General features: G+C 35.7%; 1 protein-coding gene across 3 annotated transcripts in view; it reads left to right on the top strand.

Moving 5' to 3' along the window:
• The window catches only part of LOC145664845 (casein kinase I-like), a 74,164-nt gene that overhangs the window by 18,772 nt on the left and 28,150 nt on the right, over nucleotides 1-27,242 (top strand). For all 3 annotated transcript variants that reach the window (XM_081731859.1, XM_081731858.1, XM_081731860.1), the window contains exons 3-5: nucleotides 18,082-18,192; nucleotides 23,242-23,390; nucleotides 26,659-26,887. In XM_081731859.1, coding sequence (XP_081587985.1) covers nucleotides 18,082-18,192; nucleotides 23,242-23,390; nucleotides 26,659-26,887 — 489 coding nt within the window. The remainder of the gene's footprint in view (nucleotides 1-18,081; nucleotides 18,193-23,241; nucleotides 23,391-26,658; nucleotides 26,888-27,242) is intronic.

Raw genomic sequence — 27,242 nt, 5'->3', positions numbered from 1 at the left:
TTCTCTTTATTTAATATCTTTCTTTCCGTCAAGGCTCGTCTTTTTTATCTTGCTGTAAATGGAGTGGTGTGGTAAGGCTTTCCTTTGGTATGAAGTTCAGTCTTCGAAGTTAGATTAAATCGCATGAGTTCTGTAACTAGTGGACACTTACCATTTTCGTGTCTTCCCGCTTTCTTTGGCTCCACTTAGCGTAGTCGCAAACGCTTTCGTCTTTGGTACGAGAAGTCCTGGGTTCGATTTCCGGTGCGGACACTTGGTTAGAAAAGTGTAAACACCTTTCCGGGTCAGCCATGCTGACTTAAGATTTTTCTGGATTTTTCTTATTCACTCCAGGCAGATGCCGGGATGGTACTTAATGTTAAAAGGTCCTAAGCCATTTCCTTTTCCTTCTTCCCCGGGTAGTGTGATCGCCAAACTTCATTAGTTATACGTGATGGGCTTAAAATGACCATAGTTGCCGGATATATAGAAAAATAATTCCTGATCTAAAAAAGAAAAAAAAAAATATTTCTTTTCGGCACTGACATGTCATTCAAGTTCTATCTAAAATGTCTTCACGTTGATTTAGCTCCACTAATTACTAGAGGGTTATGTTTAATAATCGGTGGATTTGGCAAGTACTGATTTTAGGTGAATTTATATTTGGATTGAAGTAATTTAATTGTATTGTCTTTATTTATTCCAAGAAGTCAATCAACCCTATGTCCCTTCGCGACCAAGAAGCCAATGAGTTTTTTTTTTTTTCATATATTTTTGGGTTCGATCACCAATAGGGCCACGTGCTTCGGATAAAGATGTTCAGAGTCCACGTTAAACAAGGTCTTGTTTCATATATGCTCGGTAGATAAAACAAACGTTTAAAATCCAACTAATTGGCCACTCATTACTAATCCAGTCCTAGTTGTTGTACTGAACCGTTAACACTTCTGCCTTCCAGATTTGAATTTTGCGACCGATCTACCTGGAAGTTTTCTACGACTTTTTTATTCAAAGCCACGAGGCGAATAATAGGATGAATAGTGCTTTTAATGTAAATGTGACCTTAGACTTTGTATGGAACATTAAAATTTGATATTTGAATGCAATTTACAACAAAGATAATCTAATATATTAAACATATTCATAAACGTAATATGTTTCTTTGCAGCTCTCCGTTCTTACTAGGGAGAGCAATTTCAAACCAGTATGAATTTTAGATTCCCTCTTCCCGGGTCATTGAGATAGGGGTTAAAGTAGTTCACAATGAGTATCAGATGACTCGGGGGAGGAAGGAATATTTCCCTTCGTGTCACCACCTGAAATCATCACTTCCTCAAACTGTCGCCTGAAATTTGGGTGCTGCGATGGCTCAGTGGTAGATCGTTCACTTCTGATGCATAAGGTTCTTGGTTCGATCCTAGGTCGCGCCAAGTGAGCTTTGTGGTGGAGAAACGGTGTGTATGGGTTTTTCGGGGTTCTCCTCCTTTCCGCCCACTTTCTTCATTGTACCATTTCATTCATTTCTCATCATCACAGTCTTCTTTAGCGTAGCCGGAATAAATCTTGAACGTAGAACCGAAAGATTTCATTTCATTTTTGTCGCCAGAAATTGCAATATATTGTGGTAACAGACATTGCTTTCGCTAGTTTGAGAAAATAAAAATCCCCTTGTTTCGTCGGTGCTATTTTGAAAAAAGAAAAGCATAACGAAGGGTACTTCAAGTAGACGTGTTTTGTTGCAAATGTGCATTCTTATAAAGAAGAAATGGGCGCCTTCTCCAGATACCCTGCATTTGTGTGTAAGAAATGGTGTTGATTTTGCTTTTCGTAATCAAACAAGTTTTCGTTAATCCGATTTTGTTTGGAGTTTAACTTTTCTTTTCCGCTATGATAGTCGTGGCCTACAACTTAACGTGACATTCGAACATGTATTTCCACCAGACCCGTACTTATATATTGTGCGCTCTTGTGCTCTAAATAACCTCTTCCTCCGAAAACTTATATTGAAAACAAGGAAATAAGCCGTGATTTTGCAAATATACCAGCTCTTGTTGAGTAGCAGTTGAGGTATTACAAGTTACAAAAGTTACAACGTAATTTTAAATGGCCTAATTCTCTCAATGATGACTATGATAGGAGGTGCAAAGTCCCCATAAGAATAACATGGGGACATTTTAAAAGTAATGGAAAACGACCAATATTAGAATTGAATTCATAGTTTTTAGGGTCGTCGAGATGAATAGTGACAGTCTTAATTCAATCCAATGTCAGGATCATACTCAACTCCCCAGGGAGGGAGCAAGATTTTAAAAGTAATCAAAAACGACAGACATTAGTTTTGAATTCATAGTTTTCGAGGTCGCTGAGTAACTTCTAAAAAAACATAAACGGATAAGCTAGCTAATTATTTAGTACTGTAATTAGAGCGAATTAAACATATTAACATATTTTATCGCAATTGTAGATTTCTAGTTTTAAATATTACTTTATTGTAAATCATAAAAAAAAAAAGTTGCCGCGTTGTGCTCGAACACAGAATAGCACTTACTGACTTCCATCAGGAATCGAACACGGATCTTCCGCAAAAGACGAAAGCGTTAATTATCCACGAGAGAGCTTTCATTTATTGGAATCAATTGGACTTACAAATATTCAAGTATAGGGTAATGTGAAATTTTAGTAACTTGGTAGAAATGACACAAACTTTTGTTTTTGAAGGAACTAATTAATTAATGTTAAATGTCAACCTGTTTTGACTTAAAAAAAAAAAATATGCTTTGGAAATTAAGGTTGACCTTTAAGTCGATTACTGACAGCGTGAATAAATACTGCCTCATTTAAAGTTTGATGAAGATCGCGCGAGTGTCAGGGAGATCAATTCTCGCGTGTGGGGGCTGTACATTAGAATTGGCTAAAGAGAAACGTGAGAGTTGTGTCGTCAGCGCAGAGAGGCAGAACTTTGTGATTAATGTTTTATTTTTTCAAGTTGACACGCGTGAAGGAGCTGAGGCCTTTGTTTCAACATTTCCGCAGTTTTTCAAGAGAAAAGTGAAAGTATTTCATTGTTTAACAGTTATTGTTTAAGTTTATATTCTGTTAAGTAATGTTGATTTAAATGCCGAGCAAGGTGAATCCAATTTAGTTCCACATTTGTAGCTCAGCCTTGAAGTATTGTCAGGAGGGGATAGAGAATGAAGAGAGAACTTGAAATGTTATTCGATATTATTAGAAGTGAGACCGAAGTGTGCGTGTAGTTTTAATGGACGAATAATAACATATCTTTTTCTTTTCACACATCAATTGTGAAATTGTATTTTATATTAGGTTGAAATGATGCAATTAATGCTAACATGTAGTTAGCAGCGAAACGAATATACGCACCTGCTTGTACTCTGGTCGATAACTATCGAACGAATGAATTGGTTAAAGTACGGTTTTTTACTGTGATAAAAATCACGTTCCCTCTATTTTTTTTTTAAAGTGTATATGAAACGGGAAACTTGATACACAAGGCTCCTTCCCATACCCTCTGTACCTTAGTCCTGCATCGTACTTAATTTTCTTTAGATTGAATCAAGCGTGTGAAAGATACCACACACATGGCTTAGGGATGCGAAATTCGGGAAATTTCCTCCCTCCCCCCTAAAAAAGTCCAATACATTGTTCAGTCACCATAAGAGCCTATAAGATTAGGTAACTGCACCAGATAAAAAAAAAAGTGCTTTTCCTATGCTTTTTATTTGCCAATTTTCATTGCCGTATGGTCAAGAGGTATGAAGAAAAAAAACGTTAATTTTTGTAGAAATTATAATTTTCTAGAAAGAAATTAAATGAAATCAAGTTTTACGTCCCATGGTTATGCCGGCTAGGCTAAAGAAGACGGTGATGATGGGAAATGAATGAAATAGTGGTATAAAGCAAGTGGGTGGAAACGGGAGAACTCCGAGAAACCCACGCACATGGTGTTTGTCCACCAGAACTCTTTAAGAGGGCATGCTTTCACATGCATGTGATAATCCGAACGTTAGATATAGGAATGGCTACTGTGTTACCCGCAATTATAATACATTTAAGAAAATGTAAATTCCATCGCAGTGGTGCATTTTTGGAGCCATATGGTTTTTTTAAAGGTGAACACACATGGTCTGTTCTACTTCTTTTTGCTGGTGACTGTATATGCGTTATGAGGACAACTTCACATTCCCCATCAAAATATCAAAAGTAGGTGTCTTAGGTTTGGTTTGAAATGTGCGAGATTTAATAGCGTACGCAGAAGTTCAAGCGGACGGCTGAAGATCCTAAGTTGATATAATATCAGATGTTTCTATCAGGGTTGTAAAAGAATCAATATCTTTTTCAAAAGAATCATTTTGTTGATTTTTTGGATTTAAATATTTAAAAAAAATATATAAATCGCTTGTACTTAAAAAATAAATACTATCCCTTTTCTTCATTGGTAAATTTCGGATTTCAGTTTTTTTTTTTTTTTTTTTTTTTTTAAATTTTATCAAGTGATGTTAGAATAAAACGAAATCAAAAGTTTCCTGCAGGGTGTCTATCGGTCACGAAATCAGAAAACGGTCATGAAAGTCACGAAATTTAGCTTTTGGATCACGATTTTTTTAAACTGTACAAATGTAAATACAGGTTGGAAAATTTTGTTCTTTAAAACGTCAAAATTCACCTCCAAAAATGTCTATTGTCGGCTTTAGACGCTACTAAAACGCAAGCAAAGCACGTTTCTATCGCATGGATGAAAATTCGGCCTAATTCGCACGCAAATTCGCTCTTGAAAATGTTGGGAAATTTTTGATTTGGTAAAGAAAAGGTCACGAAAAAGGCACGAAATTTCATTTTGGAATTTTAGTAGACACCCTGTTCCTGACATTTGTATCGTGTTTTCTATAAGGTGTCTTCGCGTGACAATTACTCACTAGCAGTATGGTGTTATCGTACACATAAAAGCGGCCGCGGTCACCGTGATCTTGCGAATTGAATTCACAATGATTGAATGAAAGTGAGATAATGTATGGTAATCTTCATTTTTCTTTTTAAGAATGTTAATCAGTAAACAATAAAAGTAAAGTATACAGTGTGGAATATGTTATCTATTTTGCAAACTGAAAAGAAAACATGCATTGCCCTACACAGCCTTTGAAAAGTGTTTTGTTTATAAATTGAATACATTTTATTAAACTCCTTTCGTTCTAACTTTCCAATCAGTGATATCAGTAACTTCTGCTTTAAAATTGTGAAGTTATTGAAGATAAACTTTCATGTCAACATTCATTGTGCATGAATGTAAATATTTGATTTAAAGTTATCTGCATTGAGTATGATAAAGATAATAGCACAATATGTAAGACATTTTAGTAGTAAGGTGTTTCTAATGAAAAATGACTTTTTTTTTTTTTTATATTTTTCATTTTTGTTTCTGTTAACAAGTAATTGAAATGTCCGTTCTTAGCACGGAAAGAACAGGTTTATGTCAAACATTTGACAGGTACATTTGAACCTCGTTTACACCCCCTTAGGATGCATATTTAAAAGGAAATAATAAAGATCCAGTTCGACTTAAGTGCTACGCTTATCTTCAAAATTTCATTTCAAATGATGCAGCCGATTGCGAAAAATTTACTTCTACTGCCCTTGGGAAACGCATTTGTCAAAGTGCAGTAGGACTAATGATAAACCACTCAGGTCAACCCAAGTGCTAACAATATGTAAAACCTTCTTTTAAACGGTTAAACCGTAAACTTTGTGCAATTTATATATCGAGTTCCATCTTCCTAACATGAGAGGACCTGAAATACTCGGGTTTTAACTCCCCTTTACCCCCTTAATGAAACTGGAGCGATGAAAATCCGGCTCAAGTCAGCTGCTATGTGCAAAAATAATTTCAGACAATTCAACTGTTTTCCCGTGATGATTAGATAAAACGTAATGTCATTTTAATATTAAGAAAAAGAAGTTGTTTCCTCCCTGCCTCTCTTAAGAAAAGAGGATTGAAAAACACGGGCACCTGTCCATTAATTTTCATTTAGAGGTTATATACGAAGTTTAATCTTCTGAACGTGAAGGACTCATGAGATACTGTATTTGGGGCATTCGTATTAAATCCGCTTCCTCCCTTAGATACGCATTTTAATCAAACTGGTGATAAAAACTCTGCTGTACATAGTAACTAACTGTAAGTAGATGCTATGCTCAAAACTGTTGAGACTGTTTATACCAGTTTCAATAACGGTAAAACAGTTAAACTATGTATTACCACCGTATGTAAAATTCTCAGCTAAGAATTTCTATACTGATATTAAATTGGTTGTTTTCTTCTCAAGTCTTCGGTCAAAAATTCTTTGTCCATTAACTTTAATCTTAAAAATTAGATATTTTGCTTAAACTTCCATTATTAAGATTCTATCATCACATAATACCTGTTAAGATTCTAGTTTCAGACTGACATATGATTAATGTTCAAGAATAGTTGAAATTTACATGTTACTTTTGTTTTAAGGGAAATAAATTTGGTTTAAACCATTGAGTTTTTTTCAAGTTATCCGATTGATTAACTCTGGTTTGTATACATCTTAAATACGGTAAATGTTTATTTTTGTATAATATCTCGATCAAATGGTGTTAAAATCCCGAGACCTTCCTTGCGTACGCAACTGGCGAGATTCGATTCCATGTGACATGTTTTTCTGTGATCACACCAGGATTTTTTTTCTTGCATCTTTGTAGTTATGTACTTGGTTCACCTTGATTTTTTAAGTTCTTAAGTATTAAGGGAATAATAGAATACGTTGTGAAGTTGCAAAATATTTATTTAGTACTTAATGAAACACATTATAATAGTCATGGTTGAGGTCGTTCTTAGGTAATTCATCAATTAAATATTTGATCATGAGGACGTTTAAAGAAATGGCTTCTGTTTCATAAGTACTAATTTACTTTCTAGCGGTGTTCTACTACTACTAGGAAGTTAGAAAAAGAATAATAATATGTTCGTATATTGTTGTCCTCAATAGGACTCCCGACTACCTGATTTTTTATTATTATTATTATTATAATAAAGAAAGACAGTGCTTCACTTATATTCCACTTCAAATATGACACAGACCTCTAATGCTGGTTTATGCAGCATCTTTTAGTCTGGTTAGTTTGAGCAACAAATATTGTATAAGATTAAAGAGTTTCAAGAGTACAATTTATGTTTCGTAGTGTTTGTTTCTGGAAATTTACAAGTTACTGCATAAATCGCTTCCACACTAACATACACTTTCCAATAACAGAATTTGGTAATTACCACTGATATCACGCTTATTCAAGCATCATTAGCTTACTTTCCACGTACAGAGAATTTTGGTTGCGTCGATAAAGAATTATATGAAAGAAAAAAAACAACATATATGCTGCCAATTTTGATGAAAATTCTCTTTATCCCCATTCAAGAAATTAATTTAAAAAATATGAGATTTTCTCCACAAGTTGGCATCACTGGCTCACACCCAAATTAAAAACGTGCAAAGCCTTCATGACTCCAGTGATTTCCGTTCCCGCTGTGGGTTTGAGACATTCTCATTGAATCCATGATAGGAATAGTCGACGTATAGTCCAGTTCCATATTCTGGTTATTATAAATATACCTAGATATTGTAAATATACCTAGGTGCATAAAACTGTAAACCTATGCCTTAGAGTTTTTTTTTTTTTTCAGTCCAACAGCCAGTCAGCTTGACAATTGCTAATTTGTTTTATATAATTTGTGAATTATGTTACGTACCTTCTCACAAAACAGTTGTAATATACAGAGACGTACGCAGGAAAAGCTTTTCAGGCGATCCGAATTCAATATGAGGATAAATTGTATTAACATTTGTAAATTACCCTCAAATTAGACTAAGTTTACAGAAAATTCAGAATTTCGGGGAGGGTGATCCGGAATTCCAGGACCCACCCCTTCCATATGTAACACAAACATATTGTTAGCGTACGGTTCGGGAGAGTCAGGATGGATTCCTGTTGGGATTTCATGTTTCGATCCCACGTTAGGCTGTAGCTCCATGTTTCCCCATGTAGCTTTGGTGCTGCGCTAATCTTCAAAATAACCAACCGACCAACCAATAGAACAAACTTTTGCCTATCGTGAGCGAGGGTTTTCTAGGTTAGGTAGGGTGGCGCAGTGCTAGAGCGTTTACATCTGGTACAAGAAGTCTTTGTTGATTTTAGGACCACGTAATTTTGTGTTGGATAACGTCATGTTTCAGGATGTTTCATGATATGTTATTATTACCGTATAATTATAATTAAAGCTACGATGTTTTTCTCTTTACGTTTGGGTGAATTCTCATTATCCTGACTAATTTCAACCCAGAGCAGTTTTTTTAAATGTTAAAGAAACAGTACAGCATGAGAACTATATCTATATGGTGGGAGGTAAATATCATTATACGCAACTTTTTTGTTTTTTGCATTTGCTCTGCAGTTATTCATGACCTTGGTGTTGCATAAGGACGTAAAAGAGAAAAAAGCTTTGTTGTAAAAGAAAAATCTCGTAGTTCATGGCAAGAGCGGTTCTTTTTTCGTACGAGTTATCGCAATCAGACTGTTGGGGTTAGAAACTGAATAGAACCCCGAGTATTTCTCGAATTCCACAACTGTAGGTGGTTGTTGCATGAGGACATAAAGCAGAATAACAAATTTACAAATCTTACATGCAATGGATACATTAAAAACAAGACCTGTTTTGGAACTTATCAGTCAATAACAAGAACATACATGTATAGGTATACTAGAGAAATTTACATTGTAAACCGCCTCGATGGAACTACATGTAAGACACATCTTGGCAGTGATATTACATGCAATGAATACGATATTATAGGGAGGATAAAGATTTTATTAGAAACTACTTTCATGAATGCTTGTTTGCGAAAGGACTCAAAGATGTGTAATAGAAAGTCACTTAGTTCATGACCTTTCTGGCTGATAGTTCTGAAAGTTTTGAATGTTAGGTGGATAAATATTGATATATTTTCTCCTTTATTATTTTAAAATAGGTGCATATCCTAACGTCTGTTTTTATCAGTTCATTTTCGCATTAAATAATTATATCAGTATTTTGTGTTAAGAGTAAGTTGGCTCAACAGTGTCCAGACAAATGTCTTCCCAGAGTAAGGACATCTGCTTGAACTGACGAAAATCTTCCTGACCTGAATATATAAAGAGCTGTAGGTGAGTTCCATCTGTTAAGTATGAAACAGTGCGAGCCAAGGGCTAATTTCGATGCCGCCTAATATTATTTGCGTATGTTTTTCCGTTTCACATGACATCCAATGAGTACTGTGACTTTTTTGTTTTTAAATGCCTCTTCACTTTTTTTTTTTTTTTTTTTTTTTTTTAAGTCGATACAACTGGTCAATCCATTCTCCAACGAACTCTAGTGGTTGGACATGTCTCTGGTTTCCATAAGCAAACATGCGTTGGCGAAAACAAGTATATCTGGACCATTCCAGCAGTAGTACCATTAGCGTTAATCATATGAAAGCTGCATACTAGAAATGTGTTTTGTAGCGAGAAGGTTGCAATAGATTTACAGTATATTTTCTTCTACAGTTTTCCAGATTATTGTAATACAGTATCTCGTTTTGGAAAGCAATAATTTTAAGTCTGATATATAAAATTGAAAGGCATCATGTTTGTGACTTCGTACCACTTAAATCATCCAACCGGTCTCCATCAAATTTTCAACATAGATGAGGTTCGGGCCAGCCCCCGCGTCATTCATTACTCATCATCACCGTCTCCTTTAGCCTAACCGGCATAATCGTGAGACGTAAAACTCAAAGATTTCATTTTTCAGCCCCGCAACTTGGGGGAGGAGGAAGATATTTAAAAATGTTCGAAAATGACCGATATTGGCGTCGATTACATAGTTTCCGGGGTCGCTGAGACAAACAGTAACACTTCGATGCCGTTGAAATCCAGACTCAGTCTTCATTGCTCTTTATGTCCAAAATGAAACGTATTATCCCCGTGCGAAGAACGGCTATTCTGCTAGTACTGTTTTAAAATAAGGAACTTTTTTTTTCCTTGAATTTGGAGGGGTCACGGTGGCTCAGTAATGGAGCGCTCACCTCTGGTGCGATGGATTCGTGGTTCGATTTACACACTGGAATATGGTTGAAAACATCGTGTTCGTAGATATTATCAGTTTTCTTTGTTTTCTCCCACATTCTTATTCCACTAATTATATCATGATCTTTCACTTCCATTAATCATCCGTTCCTTAGCCAAACGCGTATAATCGTAAGTTGTAAAGCTAGGATTTTTATTGAGGAATTGTGAGATCCTATTTCAAATCCCGCGGTCGACTACCTTCGTTAATGTTCAGGATTTTCCACTTCCTATTGTGTTTACACACACATAGGTCATTATTGTTACACATTCAGTTTTATTGCTTTCTTTTGGTGTATAACATGATTGGTTGATTGGAGCTGACACCAAATTTTCAGCATTAAGGCTATGTGAGATGGGGAGACTTCACTGTTGCTTAAAGTTAAATCTGAATAACTACCCGGCTTTGTGGCTTGAGCATTAGGAGAAACAAACATATCAAACAGAATGCCATTAATCTACGAACAAAGAGAAACCGACACAAACTTCCATCAGAGAAGTTTTCTCTTGTGGGCAATCGTAAGAAGAAGAAGAAGAAAAAAAAAACTACCATTTGTATTGAGAGAACACCTGCTTCATGCAAATGAGACACGTTTGAAGAGTATTTACGTTCTTCTGTAGCATGTTTTTATTATCTAAATGTAACAGTCGTGTTTAATTGTTATTAAATGGTATTATATCTAGCTTTAGAATGATGGAAAGGGCTCATTTGGAGGCAAAATATTCAATATGGATTTCGGATTGCGGTCAAGTTTGGAATGCAGACTCACTGGAGCATGAAGGTTGAGAGATAAAACGTTTAGTGTAGGAGTTAATTCTCAGTTGAGATAGTTGGCAGCGACACTGCATATTTAAAAGGACTGTGAGCGAGGAGGAAGAACAATGAATGAAAAAAAAAAAATCATTCCATGGGTTGTAATATGAGTTAGGGTTGTCACCAAATGGAATGAATGAGAGCGGAGGATTTTTCATCATGAATCTGCGTTGCGCGGGCGTATTATGGAAAACAGTGTTAAGAAACTTCTACAAGGTCAGGAAAGTTTTCAGAACTTTTCCTAGAGATTTTCTTTTTTACAGCCAGGTAGTTTCTTTGTACCTTTTTATACGTAGCCCAGGGCAGGGCCGGCCCTAGGCAATATTCCGCCCCCCCCCTTTCTACAGAAAGGACAAATCATAAAATACACTATTTTAAGTATGCTACCCCATCGTGAACAACGGTGAGGGAAAGAGCACCCGAACTCAAAAAGGTCTAAACACTACAAATACAATCTCGTTATGTCTATTTTTTCTTTCTTTAAATAATAATCTGTTATGTTAGTGAAAGATAAAGCAAGCACACCTGCAGAGGAAAGATGGTAATGTTTTTTATAGAATTCAAATATCGAGCTTCAATCTCAGTGTATGTTTGCAATTACAGTGGAACTAGACCTTTTATCTTTAATTCTTAATTTTCCTTCTACATCTGTTAAAAATATTTAAAAGAACTAGTGTTTATATCAAAACTGTCATAACTAACTGAATGGAACAAACGTTCGCTACTGTTCGAGAATACAGTTCTTGTATTTGACAACACTCAAGAAATTCATGCTGAGATTTGTTTGACCATTTGCTTTAGCATTGTACATGTGACCTTAAACTACTGCGATCTAAACGTGATTTATAAAGTATTCAAATAGAAGGTCAGCTTAGTAAATTTACTACCATCATCATGAAGTCTGTTTCCAACAACAAAGATGTATTTTAAATAATATAGTTATGATATTTTGATGCCCCGGGCAAATGCACGTGTTACGCAGGCCCTTGTCCAGGGTTCAATTCTCAGTGGGAGCTCAGAATTGCAGTGTTGACCCCGAAGATGGTCATCTAGCAGTTGGGCTCGTGCAGTCTCAGACTCATGGTTGCTTAGACTCACTTATTTGAACTTTGGCTCACTATCTTAATGCTAATTCTATTTCGCGCTGGTTCACCTTATTGAGCTTGTGTTAAGGGCTCAGGTTCACTACTACCCATCCTCAATGAGTCTCACACTCGCGTGGCCTCGCGCTTTGCCACTTTACTTACAGGACTCATACTGACATAACCATGTGACTGATTATTGTGGTAGAGGTCAATTGACCCGAAGAACCGAACTCGTGAGTTTGGATATCAGTGGTTGAAGCAGAGCTACGTGAATTAAGAAGTAGTGAATCCCGATCTAGGAAGCCGTGTGCCGACCACACATCATCTAACTAAAATCTGTCTGATCTCCTTCAGAAGTAAATTATTAGTATTTTCGCTTTTACGGAAAACCTCCTTTTCCTGTCAATTAGAGTACGTGACATTCATCTCGCGGTTGAACGGATTAGTTTCATTGCTTGAAAAAAAAAAAAAAAAAAAAAAAAAGACTCCTAACAAATAAATATAATAGCCGCAGGTCAGCTATAGCCCTTCATGGCTTTAAATTCAGGGACTTGCTTCAGTTTGGTGAGGACAAAATAGATCTATCAAAGTCCATAAGTAATACAGAAACTTCCCTTGTATTTATACCAAATCGAGCTAAGAAAAAAAAAAGTGCCAAGTAGACGAGTGATTATATGTATGTTTTTCATGTGCTTAATCCCAAATTCTATTTCCAGTGTTTCTTTGTCCTTTAGCCTACATGACAAATCACTGCAAGACATAAAAAAGGCTATGGGGTGGCGCAGGACGTGTCGTAAGATGAAACAGTACTGTCTAAGCACAGATTTTCCTAGACATAAGAAGGGACACTTTTAATTTATCAGAAATCACAGGTTAAGCACATCTACATGTCTGGATGCCGTTATTGTGTGAGCATCATTTGCCTCGTACCAGAGGAAGAATTTCGAATGTCTTCGATTTCTCATGATTTTTCTTAAGCACCTTCAGGGTATAATAAAATGATCATACTGTTTCCCGAATTTGATCATTTTTAGTTTCGCGTTATTTTGAAAATTAGTATAATAAAACTTATTTCTTCAAGAATATTGCAGATGCAATTTTATGTCACATGTTGTGTCACCCTCACGAATATACGAGGGATGATCAGAAACTAAGGTTACAAGGCCGATATTGCTTGAGTTTCATCTGTTATAGAGGAGTGTGCGGTAATTATAATACATGGAGTTGGCAAGTGTGCAAAGTTTCAGCCACCCGCCTGCTATGGCGCTAGTTGTATGTAAACAAAAATGGCGACTCATTTGGAAAACTGGTCTCGCGAAGAAGTCCGCTCAGTTATTCGATTTCTGTGGACAAAACATGTAACCGCGGCTGAATTTCACCGGCAGCTGGTAGATGTTTACAAAGAGACCATAATGTCTCGTTAATATGTCGAAGAATTGTGTCGAAAGTTTGGGGCTGATAAAGAAAACATCACCGACAAGGAACGCAGTAGCCAAACCAGCACAGCATCAACAGATTTGAACACAGCTCGCGCGGAGGAGCTCATTTAGAACAACAGGAGGATCACGTCACGGCATCTGATGGCAGAATTGAGAATGTTGTTCGAAAGCTTTCGTCTTATTGTGCAAGATATTCTGCAGTATTGGAAAGTTTGTTCCCGCAGAAGGACAGTATTTTTACCAGAAAGGAATCTTCAAACCAGCGTGTCTATCGGTCACGAAAAAGTCACGAAATTTAGCTTTTGGGTCACGATTTTTTAAAAACTGTACAAATATAAGTACAAACTGGAGAATTTTGTTCTATAAAAATTCACCACCAAAAGTGTCTATAGTCGCCTTTAGATGCTACCAAATCGCAAGCAAAGCACACTTCTGTCGCATGCATGAAAAGGAGCGTAATTCGAACCCAAATTCTTAATGTTACGAAATGTTATTGTTTTCTGAAGAGGTCACGAAAAAGTCACGAAATTTCATTTTGGAATTTTAGTAGATACCCTGTAAAACTCATCCCACGATGCCACAAGTCTCTCAGCCTATATGGAGACTGTCGAAAAATAACCTTAGGTATGTGCTATCTGCTGGCTCTATTGTTTGTTTGATATAATATATACACTTTTCACTGTAGGCTTTGTAACCTTACTCTCTGATCACTTATCGTATAAATAATCGCGCGTGTGTATGTACCTTATTCGCTTTTTACGCAGAAAGGAATCATTTAAAGCCACCAAATTTTGTGCTCAGATAGATCTTCATCAGTCTAACGGCATATGAATTTTTTCGATTCTGACTTGAGAGGGAATTTAAGGGGTCACACGTCCTAGATTAAAAAACTTGAGTACCGGTATCTTAGAAGCCCTTCAAGTTAGACAATCTCTAAACAATCTACTGTGTAGCAGATTGCATAATTTTCGGTCCTTGGGAAGAATGGACATTTCTACTAGTAAGTAATAAAATCAGAAACACAAAACTTGTATTGTCAAAACATGGGCTGAAACATTCATCATCCGTCGTCCTTAGCAATAAGAGATATACCTTGAACAGGGGATATACTCTACTATATGTGCAGCACGGGACGGCAAATTTCGAGGGGCTGCAAAATCTGTAATAGCTATATTATTTAAAATAAATATTTCTTGTTGGAAACAGACTTCATGATGATACTTAAATTTACTAAGCTGACCTTCTATTTGAATACTACATTCATAAATCATGTTTAAGTAACATGGACAGTGCTAAAGCAAATGGCAATACAAATCCCAGCATGAATTGCTTGATTGTTGTCAAATACAAGAACTCAATTCTAGAACACTAGCGAACATCTGTTCCATTTAGTTAGTTATCACACGTTTTGATGTGAAAACTAGTCTTGTCTTTATCACAAACAAGTTCCTTAACATTTAAGATGGAACTAATTTTTTTTTTTTTTTAAGAGCTAGTTGCACTGCAATTGCGAACTGATATATTGAAATTGAAGCTCAATATTGAATTCTAAAAAAATGATTCTCTCTCCTCTGCAGGCGTGTTTGCTTTATCTTTCAAAAGCAATATATTAATATTTAAAGAAAAAACACAACGATATTGTAGTGATTAGGCCTTTCTGAGTGCGAGTGCCCTTTTCCCTTCGTTGTTCATGATGGAATAGCATACTTAGAATCGTGGCTTTTAAAATTTGTTCTGGTTGGAGAAAGGGGGGGGCGCCAAATGATGCGATTGCCATTGCACAGGCGGCAAATTGCTTAGAGCCGTACGTGAGACGTTCAAGATTTTATCATTTTCATATCTTGAGTCACTATTCTTAGCCTAAATATAGTATTATTGAAGACCTGATTAATATCAGACTGAAAGTTTTAAGTTGATGATTAGAACGTGTGTTCATCATGATATGTGCGAGTGTGATACTGTGAAACTGAAGACATGATGCGTGATTGATGTAGGTAGACGTCAGTTGATCATGTATGCACTACACCTTAAGAAGCGTGGGTTTTGCATTATGTATTAAGTGACGTATTGTTTAATTCACAAGTGAGATACTACAGGAAACTGGTTTTCTGCACCTGCATGTTAAATAATAAAACCAAACAGTGTTATATCTTCTGAAGAACGAATATAATAATCCTGATAATAGCAACTCCTGTGTAACGTGTGTGTAAAGTCACTTGATGAACTTAACGAAAAATATTGGGAAAATGATGACAACTTCATTGTTAAAAATTTTTTTAAAAAAGTTCTAGTCTTTTCTTGCCATTACTATTTGCAATGTTTTTGAAGTAAGTTATTGTGGCACTGATACCCACTCCATGCTGTGTCGTAGATAACCCAAATAAACAGTGGTAGTATGGACAGTAATATGTAAGCTCCAAATATTTTATATATAAGGGAGTAGTGGCGAATAGCATCTACCGCAGGCTATAGTTGACCAGCAAGTCGTGAGAGGTAGCTTGTGTCATACTGTCTGTATCGATCATTGTTACTGTTTTGTAACTCTTTCTAGTGGGCTAATGAATATATAAGAAGATCGCCAGTAATTTCTGAAATGAAACAGTAGCCCTCAAACTTGCTAAGGTTGGTTACCCCTGATGTAGGGTTTCCCAATATGATCTTTCTAATTTTGGAATTGTGTGTTCTGGCAACACCGACTGGATTGGCAAAATTCGGCTGAGACAGACGTGTACAGTAGTTTGTGACAAGGCAACAGCACAGAAGTTCGAATTTACCATGTTAGTTTGGACTTTTTGCACGAAAAGTTTCTAGACGCGAGAAAAGTTCCATTCTGTCGAGAAATGAACTGGCCATCAACTGATTCCTCCTCCCTGGGTTATTTTATATAGGATTGTTTTAGGTCTGTGACAGTAAGACACGAATAATTCGTCAACTGAGAGGGAACATTGAACACACCATTGCGAATTCAGTGCTAAATTTCACCTTCAGAATCCTTTCCACCGAAGTATAGGAGAATGTTTAAACGACACTTCAAAACACGTCTTTGATTATTTTTCACAGTAAAACAATAATAAGAGTACGGGCGGCTTCTTTTTCAAGGCATTCTCCATGTATACGCATACTTGTCCCATCGGTTCCAGTTGGAAGTTGCAGTGAATTTCAGCCACGTCGAGTTTCAGTGGTGATAATGGCGGGATGGATCTAATTTTAGGCGCTGAATCCAAATCACAAATAAAGAAATCTTGCTGTCTGTTAGCATTTTTGTTCCATAAGTATTAACACTGAAACCAGAAATGGTAATTTATGTCGCTTCTGGTTGCAATAGGGCAGGGTTAGCCAACCTTTTCATGTTTCATTTCAGAAATCCCTTGGGTCTACTCATCTGTTTATTAGCCTGTTAAAGGAAACAAAATAATAACAGTGGTCGATTTTGACAGTCACAGACCACCGCGGCTACCTCTCAAGACTTGCCAGTCGATTAGTAGACCGCGGACGGCGCGTTGACCACCCTTGCAATAGAATCTATTCTTATTTATCGTTTTTGATCTCTGACAACTAATATTGAAACCGAAAAGTGATAAGTTTCTGCCACTTGCGGTTACAGTAGAGGGATCACAGCCGGGCTTTTAAACCTATTCTTGGGTGACTAAAAAAAAAAATTGTTTCCCGTTGCATAGGGATCACTTTTAAAGTCGAAAGTTGCAGTAAATTGCAACTACTTCCGGTTTTAGTAGAAGACAGTAAAGAGGATGTGTCGGATACTGGGAGGGGCATTTTGCAGTAAGAGAGGCTATATTTCTTTGTTATTGCATAATAGGGAAGGGGAACGGGATATGGATAGCCACCGTTAATGTCACAGTTACCTCCCTGGAGATGTTAATCGCTTCATTAACTCACTCGAGATAATTGCTCTAGTTGTCTAGTGCAAAAAAAAAAAAAAGTATTCAAAACATCTTTGTTCAATTGCCCACTTCCCAATTTTGCCATGTCTGTGGAATATAAGTAGTGGTGTTGTCATTACTTGATAAGTTGACCACTTTCATAGTGGTTACGGTAATTTTTGTACTCGTGTTAAGTATAAATTAAAAAAAAACCGCCTCTGATGCTTTGTTGACAGTTATTGGCATATCATATAATACAAGTAGTTTTAAATGGAGTGAGATTTTATTCGACTATACCAGCAGCAGAAGTTTTCCTCTTGAGCCTGGAAAATACAGTACCAATGGAAACGTGTGCCAGAACAAGGAAAAGATGAACTTTATCGATGGTGCTTTCCACAGTAACTCTGAGAAACCTTGAAATAGCACAGTCAGAGCATCATAGTCGAATTTACATATTGAATATTCTATTCACGATCATCATCTATCAGAACTAACTTCCGACATAATGTTCGTAAATTTAGGAACTTAAGGTACAAATATATTCATTCATTCTGTTGAATAAACCATCATTAACCAAATCTACAAACATCATAAAAATTTGACCTTAGCTTACTGATGGTAGTTCCTTTCCTATTGTAGATTGTATCTAGTATTAATATTTTGATATTTGTGTATTTTTACTTAATAATACAATTTTCTGTTCACAGGCACGAATATCTCCACGGGAGAGGAGGTGGCTATAAAGCTAGAATGTATAAAAACAAGACATCCGCAGCTTCACATAGAGTCCAAATTTTACAAAATGATGCAGGGTGGAGGTAAAGTATTTTCAGCACAGTAATTTTAAACACGCATATTTTCTCTCGTTTTCTGTATGACAATATTGCACATAAGGAAATTGAATTTTAGTACTAAGGCGAAAATATTTGGAGAGCTTTGTGATAATGCAGAGAACAACTGTGGTTAATTTTTTGGTATTAAGTCCTCACGATGAATTTTGTTTGAATTTTTATAAACAAATTTGTAGCTACTGCTATGATTTTCAAAGAGAAAGAATGACTGAATGTAGTTGGATACATTAAACTGTGTGCTGCTCTTCGCACTTTAAATATACGTCTGGAGTTCCCTGCTAATGAAATTGTGGATTCACGAAACAAAATTTAGTTGCATGCACCACTATTTGCTATTACAAATACAATGACAAGTTGTGTTGTTACCGTCATGCTTGTTCAAAGTTACAGTACGTGCAAGTTCCAACTAATATGAGTATTAATAATAATAATAATAAAAGCTTCATTAGTGTTTTTAGCCAAATGAAATCGTGATTATAATATCTTACTAATGTACACATCTCAAATCACGTTATGTAAAGCCGAAAAATAACCATGATTTTAGAGTAGCTGTTCTCATACATTATGGCAGTAATTGTTCTAACAAACATGGATTAATGTACCTCTGACCTTACCCTGTCAGGCACATGTCGTCACTCATGGTTTTGATCAACTTTGAATTTCGATTTTTTTTTCAGCTAGATTAACGTTTTGTCCTAGTGTAGGGAAAGTTTTCGTTATAGTGATTTTGGGTAATGAAAGATCCAAATTTCTTCATCTGTGATTAGTCAGCTCAAAAATTCGTCTTTGATTGTTATAAGGGTCTATTAGGTTGTGGAGGTTGATGCACTTACTGCTCCTTTTTGTCTCAAGCTTTTTAGCCACTTCTACTTTAAACTTGTCTGTTACGCAAGGTGATTTTGAGTTTAACGTCCATTTCAGCGACGAGGCTATATGAGACGGGACCTACTGATTAACGTGGAATCCGAACCTCATGAACTCCCGCCGGGAAACGAACCCGGGTCTCCCACACCAAAGGCACGTACGCTAACCGCTTAGCACCGAGGAGCTCATAGATTTGTCTGTCTACATATACACTTTTCTACGCGTTGTATTTAATGTCTCTGATGAATTTGTCTCTAAGTTGTCTTCAGGTCAGAGAAATCGGGTCATTGTCTTGTTCTTTGGTGCACAGTTGCAACGGAGCGGGCATGTTCTGTTTGCAAAAAGAAGAAAGAAGAACGGAGCCATTAAGATCAAACTATTATAACATAGAACAACAAATACATCATTACAGGGCAAAAGACAGTGTGTAGATTTTAAAGAATGTTATGACTAAAATGTATAATTGACTTGCCCTCGTATGTTTTAAAGGTAGGGGAATCTTAAGTCCCAAACTAATGAGAATTGAATCATCAACAATAAAAACTAATTTATTCTACTCCTGATACAAAGCGGAGAAAACCACAAACCACATAAAGTTAACATCGAAAAGGCACATTTTCAGAAGGTTAAAAGGTAAGTTTTCTAAAATGTAATGTGTAATTGTCACACAGAAAACGTTGCTGTAGTAGTTTTTTTTGTTTACCTCTCTGCCATTTTGAATTTAATTAGTCGAAAGCTTTCAACACTCATTTTTTAGACTAGCGTGAATGTATTTTTTTAACTCCATGGAGAATATTTACATTCACTAAACAATCTGAAGGGACAGTTGTGAAGAACTAGTTTCCCTGTGTTACTGTTTCTTGATTTTCCCGTCAAGTGAGCCAATGTTGGCGATCAAAATTCATAGGATGAAAAAGTTGCAGTTTTGGGTATTGAAAACTTTCATCTAATCCAAACAAAACAGCAGGTAGCTAAGTAAAAAGCACTTCAAATTTTTCTATCTTGAACGAACAACTTTTCACTTATATCACTAGTCTTTCTCTAATAAACGAGCCTGCTGGAAACCACAGTAGCTGATGAAAATTGAAAATTTGCTCACATAGAGGACTTGATACCAAGGTTAGTAAATTTTAAATTTCTATGAAACTTGGAAATTTTTGTTTAGGCTCAAGTAGATTTTTCAAAACAATTTTATTCTGGTCTATGGTAAAAACTAAGAGCTTTTGTTATGAAGCTGAATTTCGTCTTAATTTCGTGAAGATTCATATGCTCTCAAGAGGCTTAATAACTATTTTATTTTTTTCTTCTAACTTTTTGTTTCGTAACAAATATGGGGGAAAATACAGTGGAATAATTTTAAACCATGTATCGCATATATTGCACCAAATTAGAATTTATCTTTCTATATCTTAATTAAAAGTATCTTATGTTTTCAAACAATAAGTTGAATTTTCAACTGCTTTGTGCTGCAGCCTTTCTTTGAACCGAGTATGAGGAAGAGGTGGGAGATCAGGTTTGTTTTTGATGAACTAAATGCAGACTTTCTGGAATTACTACCAGACTTTTAAAAATTTATTAAACAGAAACTTTCTAAAATTCTTACGCATTCTAGTATTTGGCTGAAAAGGTTTTCAAGATAGGAAATTGAACCTAACGTTTGAAAAAATAGGACTCATGTGAGTATTTTTAACTTCCTTCCATTGTGATGTGTTACAAAATCAGCACAGTTTTGAACAAGTGTTTTGACAGTTTTTCCATTGTGTATATAGCTAATATGTGTGTATATGTATGTCGTATTGATGCGTGAAGGTCCGAGTGCTGTAGCTTCTAGAACACATGAGAATTAAAAGAATCTATTACTCACCTCTCACGTAAAGGAAAACCAATTTACTGTTGCATTTGGTGACACCTTCTCCGATCGGTGATAAATGATGTGTGATGATTAATCAGAAGAACAGGAAAACTATCACATTGTTTGAATACGGTCTCGGGTTCTGTTCCCAATGGGGGCACTCGGTCGAAAAAGTGTAAAAGTCGGGTGGTACCTCCTTTCGTCGGATAGTGTGCTCGTGGCCATAGATGCCGAAAGCTCAAAAATTTAATTTCTAATCCTACAGTATATTTTTATTTCTAATCCTACAATGTGTGAAAATATTTTTTTTTTCAATACTAAGACCAAACAGTTGTTCTTTTAAACAATAATGATAAGTAGGGGTGCCCTAGTAAAACTAGAGAAAACAGTTTTCAGCTTTCAAATTGCCGAGAGCTCAGCGAATATACAGTAAGCGGGAACTGGCCCCTTTTTAGATGAGGTGTGAGTGAATTAAAAGAAAAGTGTTGTATGATAAAAGCATTAACTTTATTTAATAGTACATTTGAGATACGGGGGTTGCACTGAGTTCCGGGAAACTGACACAAACGCGATAGAATGTTTTTTACTTTTCAAAGTATTCGCTCTTAGCGGCAATACATTTATCCATTCGAATAAACCAATTTTTGAAGCACGCCACTCAGCAGTAAATGCTTCAGAAACATGCATTTTGTGTTTTCCCACCCTTTGGTGGACAGAAATTGCTGCCCCGCCAACTTACTGTCAGTGGTTGGAACTAAGAAAAGTCGTTGGGGCTAAGTCTGTTGAATAAGACAAGGTTCAGCATTTTCACTGTTCAGAAATTTCAGTGTTTGTGTATGAGCTTGCATTGTCATGATGCAAGATAATGCGACTTTTGGGGTTGTGGGATCTAAGTATATTAGTTACTTTTGACAAACAAATGGTAGTATACCACCCAGCATTAACTGTTTCGCAATTCTCCAAGACATAGTGAAGATGTGCTCAGATTTTTCGACGGATGAAGCCACCATTTGCTTCACAACACTATTTTTGTTTATTTTTTACTCATCTTAGAATACCCATACCTTCGTTCCGGGTTCCGGAATTGTCGTTTAGTTTCTGGTATCTATGATTAGATTCACGTTTCATCACCTATGATGATACACGCAATATTTGACGCTCGTGGTTTGATCCATTTTAGCATAGTCTACACTACATAACATGAGTCTCTTTTTAGTTCTTGAGTTAAATTGTGGGGAATCCAACAGAATTACTCTTTCAGGCATACATCATAAAGATAAGACATAAATGATGATAATGAATTAATTGTATTTGATTCATGTCAATATCTATATATGCCTGAATTCCACGGTATGTGACACTCAGTTAGCTCATGCGGAGTGTCCTGTTTTCATGCATTATGGGGCTGTCGTTGTGCAGTCGTTAAGAATTTTATCATTCAGGCTGTCACGGCCAAACCTAAATTCCTGAGTGGTTGTATTATATTAAGCGTAATCACCGAACGTAGCATTCATTCAACTGATATCATTGTTGTGTTAAACCCTGTCGAAAGTCATAATAAATCATTGCGCGAAGAGCTCTGATCAGATTTATTATTATTTTTTTCACCGACTTCCTTACATCAAACTGCTCCTTTAAAACAAAGAGCAATCGTTGTTTGTTGGGAAGCTACTTGTACATTGAACACAACAGATCTTACAAATATAACAATTTCCAACCTACTGCAAGTTCCCCACTACTAAATTCTGAAAACTTTCAGTACAACCCTCGTCATACGATAAATGTATTAAGATTTTTTTAGCTGCACTTTGCATATTATATTACAATGTTTTTGCATTAATATAAAAACTATTATAAAATTTGTTTCGGAGTATCACAGTTTGTCTTTCAGAGATATTTTGGATAAATTTTATTGGACAAGTGTGATTGTAAATTCTGATAAGAAATTCCAAAGTTTATATAACGCCTCCATTATCCTATCTAAGCTGTTCTAATCTGTTCATCTCTGTAGCTATTTTACAAAATATGTTGCTTCTTATTGTATGGATAATTGATCAGCAAATAGCAGTGTTAACATTTGTGTAATACACACTTCCAATTTCTCAGCATTCATTGTTTATACTGATTAGAAACGCTGTTGTACTAACATGTCCGTTTACATGATTTCAGTGAACTCAATGTAACTATATATATATATATATATATATATATATACAAAAAAAAAATCTTTTTAGCAGAGTGACGTTCTACTAATTGTGGTTCTAACAAAAGTGATATTTATTGTGTTTCTTGTTTTCCAGTGGGCATCCCAACTATAAAATGGTGTGGTTCTGAGGGTGACTACAACGTAATGGTAATGGAGCTCCTGGGGCCATCTTTAGAAGATCTTTTTAACTTTTGTTCTCGACGATTTTCTCTTAAAACAGTTCTTCTTCTAGCTGATCAGTTGGTAAGTTAGCGAAGGTCACTCTGATATTCTTTTGTATCCATTGTAGAAGACAAGATTTCGGAATCTTAATTATTGTACTATTTCTTTATTTAGTGTATTCTGTTTACTATTTGAGTTGAATGTTACTGAATTAAATTATATAATTTTTTTTATCATACTAGAGCAACAATTTTGGGCATTTCTAATAGGATATACAAATAATAAATACGGTATATACTGCACTTTTATAAGAAATAAAGATGAAAGCATTGTTTATTATCTATTAGAAAATGTGAAGAAAAATTTTCAGTTTGGAAGAAAAGGCCATTTTGTATTTAATAAAACACCCGAGTGGAAGTAAATATATATATATATTTTTTTTTAGTTTTATTTCTGTAATATTTGATATCAAAAAGATTGGTTTTGTCGAATTTCCACCTTGTTGCACTGTACTGCTTCTACCTTTCATAATGAGAATTAAAAAAGGAAGAGTTAGTAAGTGCTTCTTCTTTTAGCTTGCTGATTGTAGTCTCCACAGTTAAATGGAGATAGAAACACCAGTGTTATATTAGGTATACAAAGTTTGTCCGGAAACTAATAACATACATTTTATTATGAAGCGACTGTACGTTGAAGCGTACTCTAGTCTCCGGGACCGATGTTGGCTTAAGCCAACTACCGAGCGAGTGCTTGCTCAGATGTCTTTGAGCTCTCGAAGATGAAGGTCGGGCGATTTCGTAAACCTCTGTTTTGTCTCTTGTACAAGTCACGATGCAGCGCTCACTGGAACAAAGATACGCAATCAAATTTTGTATGAAACTCGGCAAGTCTGCAGCGGATACTTTTCTAATGGTTCAAGAGGCTTTCGGGAATGAATCGCAGAGACAAGTCTACAAATTGCACAAGGCAATTTTGGAAGGCCGTGGAGAGGTGTGCGCGAAGCTTGTCCCAATAATTTTGACCAACGACCAAAAATCTCGCCGAGGGGAAATTTGTCAAGACGTTTTGGAAATGCGTGAAAATGATCCTCATTTTTTGGACAGTGTTGTTACGGGTGATGAAACATGGATATTTCAGTACGACCCCGAAAAGAAGAGGCAAAGTACTGAGTGCTACACCTCGGACATACCTTCACAACCCACCAATTATGACGTAAGGAATCACGTGTATAGATTTACCGTCTATACCACATGTAAAAAGCGTTGAAAATATTGTTGTGTTCAGTTTATTACATTTTATTAAGTGTAATAAGGCCTATTTAGTTATCTCTCATCGTCGCTTTGCGTTGAAATCGTATCTAAAAAGAGTGTGTAGCGACGTAGATGTTGTTCAAGATGATATGATGTGGTATTTATTTGTTTCTAAAGTAATTTGTAGATGCAATCGAAAGTACAAAGTCGTACAATATTTATTGAGTAAACAGTTTAATTTTAAATGAACACTGTTAATGTTTAATCAATAGTATGTGGTATTTTTTCTTAACCTGAATTTTTTTATCGAGAACAGTTAAACTCATTCAGCCTTTCGGATTTACATCTATTTGCTATACCGCATCATTTATTTATTACGGAAGAATGTCCCACGCGCTTGTCAATTGTGCTTGAACTTTCTGTTACGAAACGCAGAATGTGTATTGTTCGTTTCAAAACATGAGAGCCTTGTCTCACACCACTACCAAAAGAGGAACCCAATCCTTGTTAGGACGGTGGTTGGTGAATGTTGCCGTATGTCCGATGTCATTAGGTACAAGAAGAAACAAGTGAAAAATAGACATTGCAATAATAGTAATAATAGGATTTGGCTATGCTGTTACTTTCATAAATAAATTAATTAATGTATTACTCAGGGGTGTCCACAGGCGAGTTTTCGAGTGCAGGTAACGCCCATATGATTTTCATTGCAACAAATCGCGAGTAGTCAGTTTTGTTGAACTGAAGATTTTGGTTTGAAATTTTCTTTTCAGTTGGTCTCGAAACGTTTTTAGCATCAATTATTCCAGAAATCATTTTTACAGTACTAATGCTAACGCCAGTTACCTGCTAAGTTTTTTGGAACATATGACACCACCATTGTCGATGACACTTAGTAAAAATTCTCATATTTTTTAATTAACATCACTGTTTGCTTATGAAACTTAGTTTCCTTCCTAACTACAATATTACCTTGTTTCATCGAAGTTCTTGGCGAAGAAGGCCCAAGATCCGAATTTTCATCCAGATGTTGCTCGTTACGCACGTTATTATTTAACCAAGGTCGGAAAAACATTAACATTGTAGCGATTTATAACCGAACACACTGACACAAACAGTGATTCAAGACAAAAGAAATCTGAAGAAAAGGAGACGTTTGGCAACTTCTTTTCCTCTTTTTAACTGTGGGTCGCTTATTGTTTTCTTAGATTTATGGCCTGTTACAAGGGACAGAGCCATGTGGGTGTTCTGTGTATTTCCAGGAACTGAGGCTGTCTTGTTCTGAAACAGTATGTTGTATTTATTTGTACATCTGAAATCAAATGTTTTAAGCTGTGCTGCAGATACAAAGAAGTGATTACAAATTAAGTGTGCCAAAATACCACAAGAACTCCATAATTCGAATGGAGTATGCGTTACTTCACATAGAATCGCAGTACGGCTTGAAATACTGGCTATTCTGCAGTATATCGTCGCTGCGCCTCGAAGAATCGCTGTGTTAAACCACAACTTTCCAGGAGAAGCAAAAAACATTCCAAACTCTTAAAATTTTGCCAGATACACGGAAACACTTGAAAAATATAATAAAATTGGTTTTGCGTATATTATGCACTGGACATTGTTGTGGCTTGCTTCAACAGTATTATATTACTATTTTTGTGTTTGTTGCGCCTTTATAGGCACATAGAGGATTTGTATACATTAATCAATACGTACGTGATGAGAACCTAAGCCTTTATTTTCAATCTATTATTTTTTCATTGTTGTGGCGAAACAATTGAATATTCACTTATCACATATGGGATGCTACCTGATAGCTTTCATGTTTATTTGCGCCTCATAACTCATTTTCGACAAAAATGTCACATAGCGATTCTTCGAGGAGCAGCGACGATATAAAGTAAGTAGTAAGAAGAAGTATATTGTGTTTCATAATATACTTCTATATATTTTATACATATATTCTTATTCACATATTTTGGCCATAATGTTTGCATCACTTTTTTGTTTTATTGTATCGAACTATTGAATAATTAAAATAAAATTTAGTTTTTTGCTTTTGATACTTTGCTGATATTATTGTTACCATTTCGTTTCAGATCAGTCGAATTGACTACATTCATAGTAGAAATTTCATTCATAGGGATATTAAACCAGATAATTTTCTAATGGGTTTAGGGAAGAAAGGTAATCTGGTTTATATAATAGACTTTGGTCTTGCCAAAAAATATAGGGACGGAAGGACACATCAACATATTCCCTATAGAGAAAATAAGAATCTGACAGGAACCGCACGGTATGCAAGCATAAATACTCATCTAGGAATCGGTAAGTGTGAAAAGAAAAGCTCTTATTGTTTGTTAATCTTTTCTTTTTCGTTCTTTTCTCAGTTCTATTTACGTAATCGTAATGAACGATCTTTGGAGTTCAAAGGTTCCAAACAAAGTAATTTATGTTTAAAAAAAAGTAGAATAGCTTTCAAGGTTTGTTTCCCACACATAGTAGTTTATTTATGGTAAAAGGAACATACCAGAGAATCCTGGATGGAATAGGGAATTCAGACCTATATTGACGTGACAAAAAAACATGTATGCTATTGGGTTGGCCCATAAAGGTTTTTTAAGTGAAAATTTTGCATGAAAAATAAAATGTTGTGGTATTGCGTGTTATGTTATACGATAGA

The sequence above is a fragment of the Thermobia domestica genome, chromosome 11 (assembly GCF_964235325.1).
Source record: "Thermobia domestica chromosome 11, izTheDome1.hap1.1, whole genome shotgun sequence".
Classification (NCBI taxonomy): Eukaryota; Metazoa; Arthropoda; class Insecta; order Zygentoma; family Lepismatidae; genus Thermobia; species Thermobia domestica.
The sequence above is the reverse complement of the archived record's forward strand: the minus strand, read 5'-3'. Positions and strand labels throughout refer to the sequence as shown.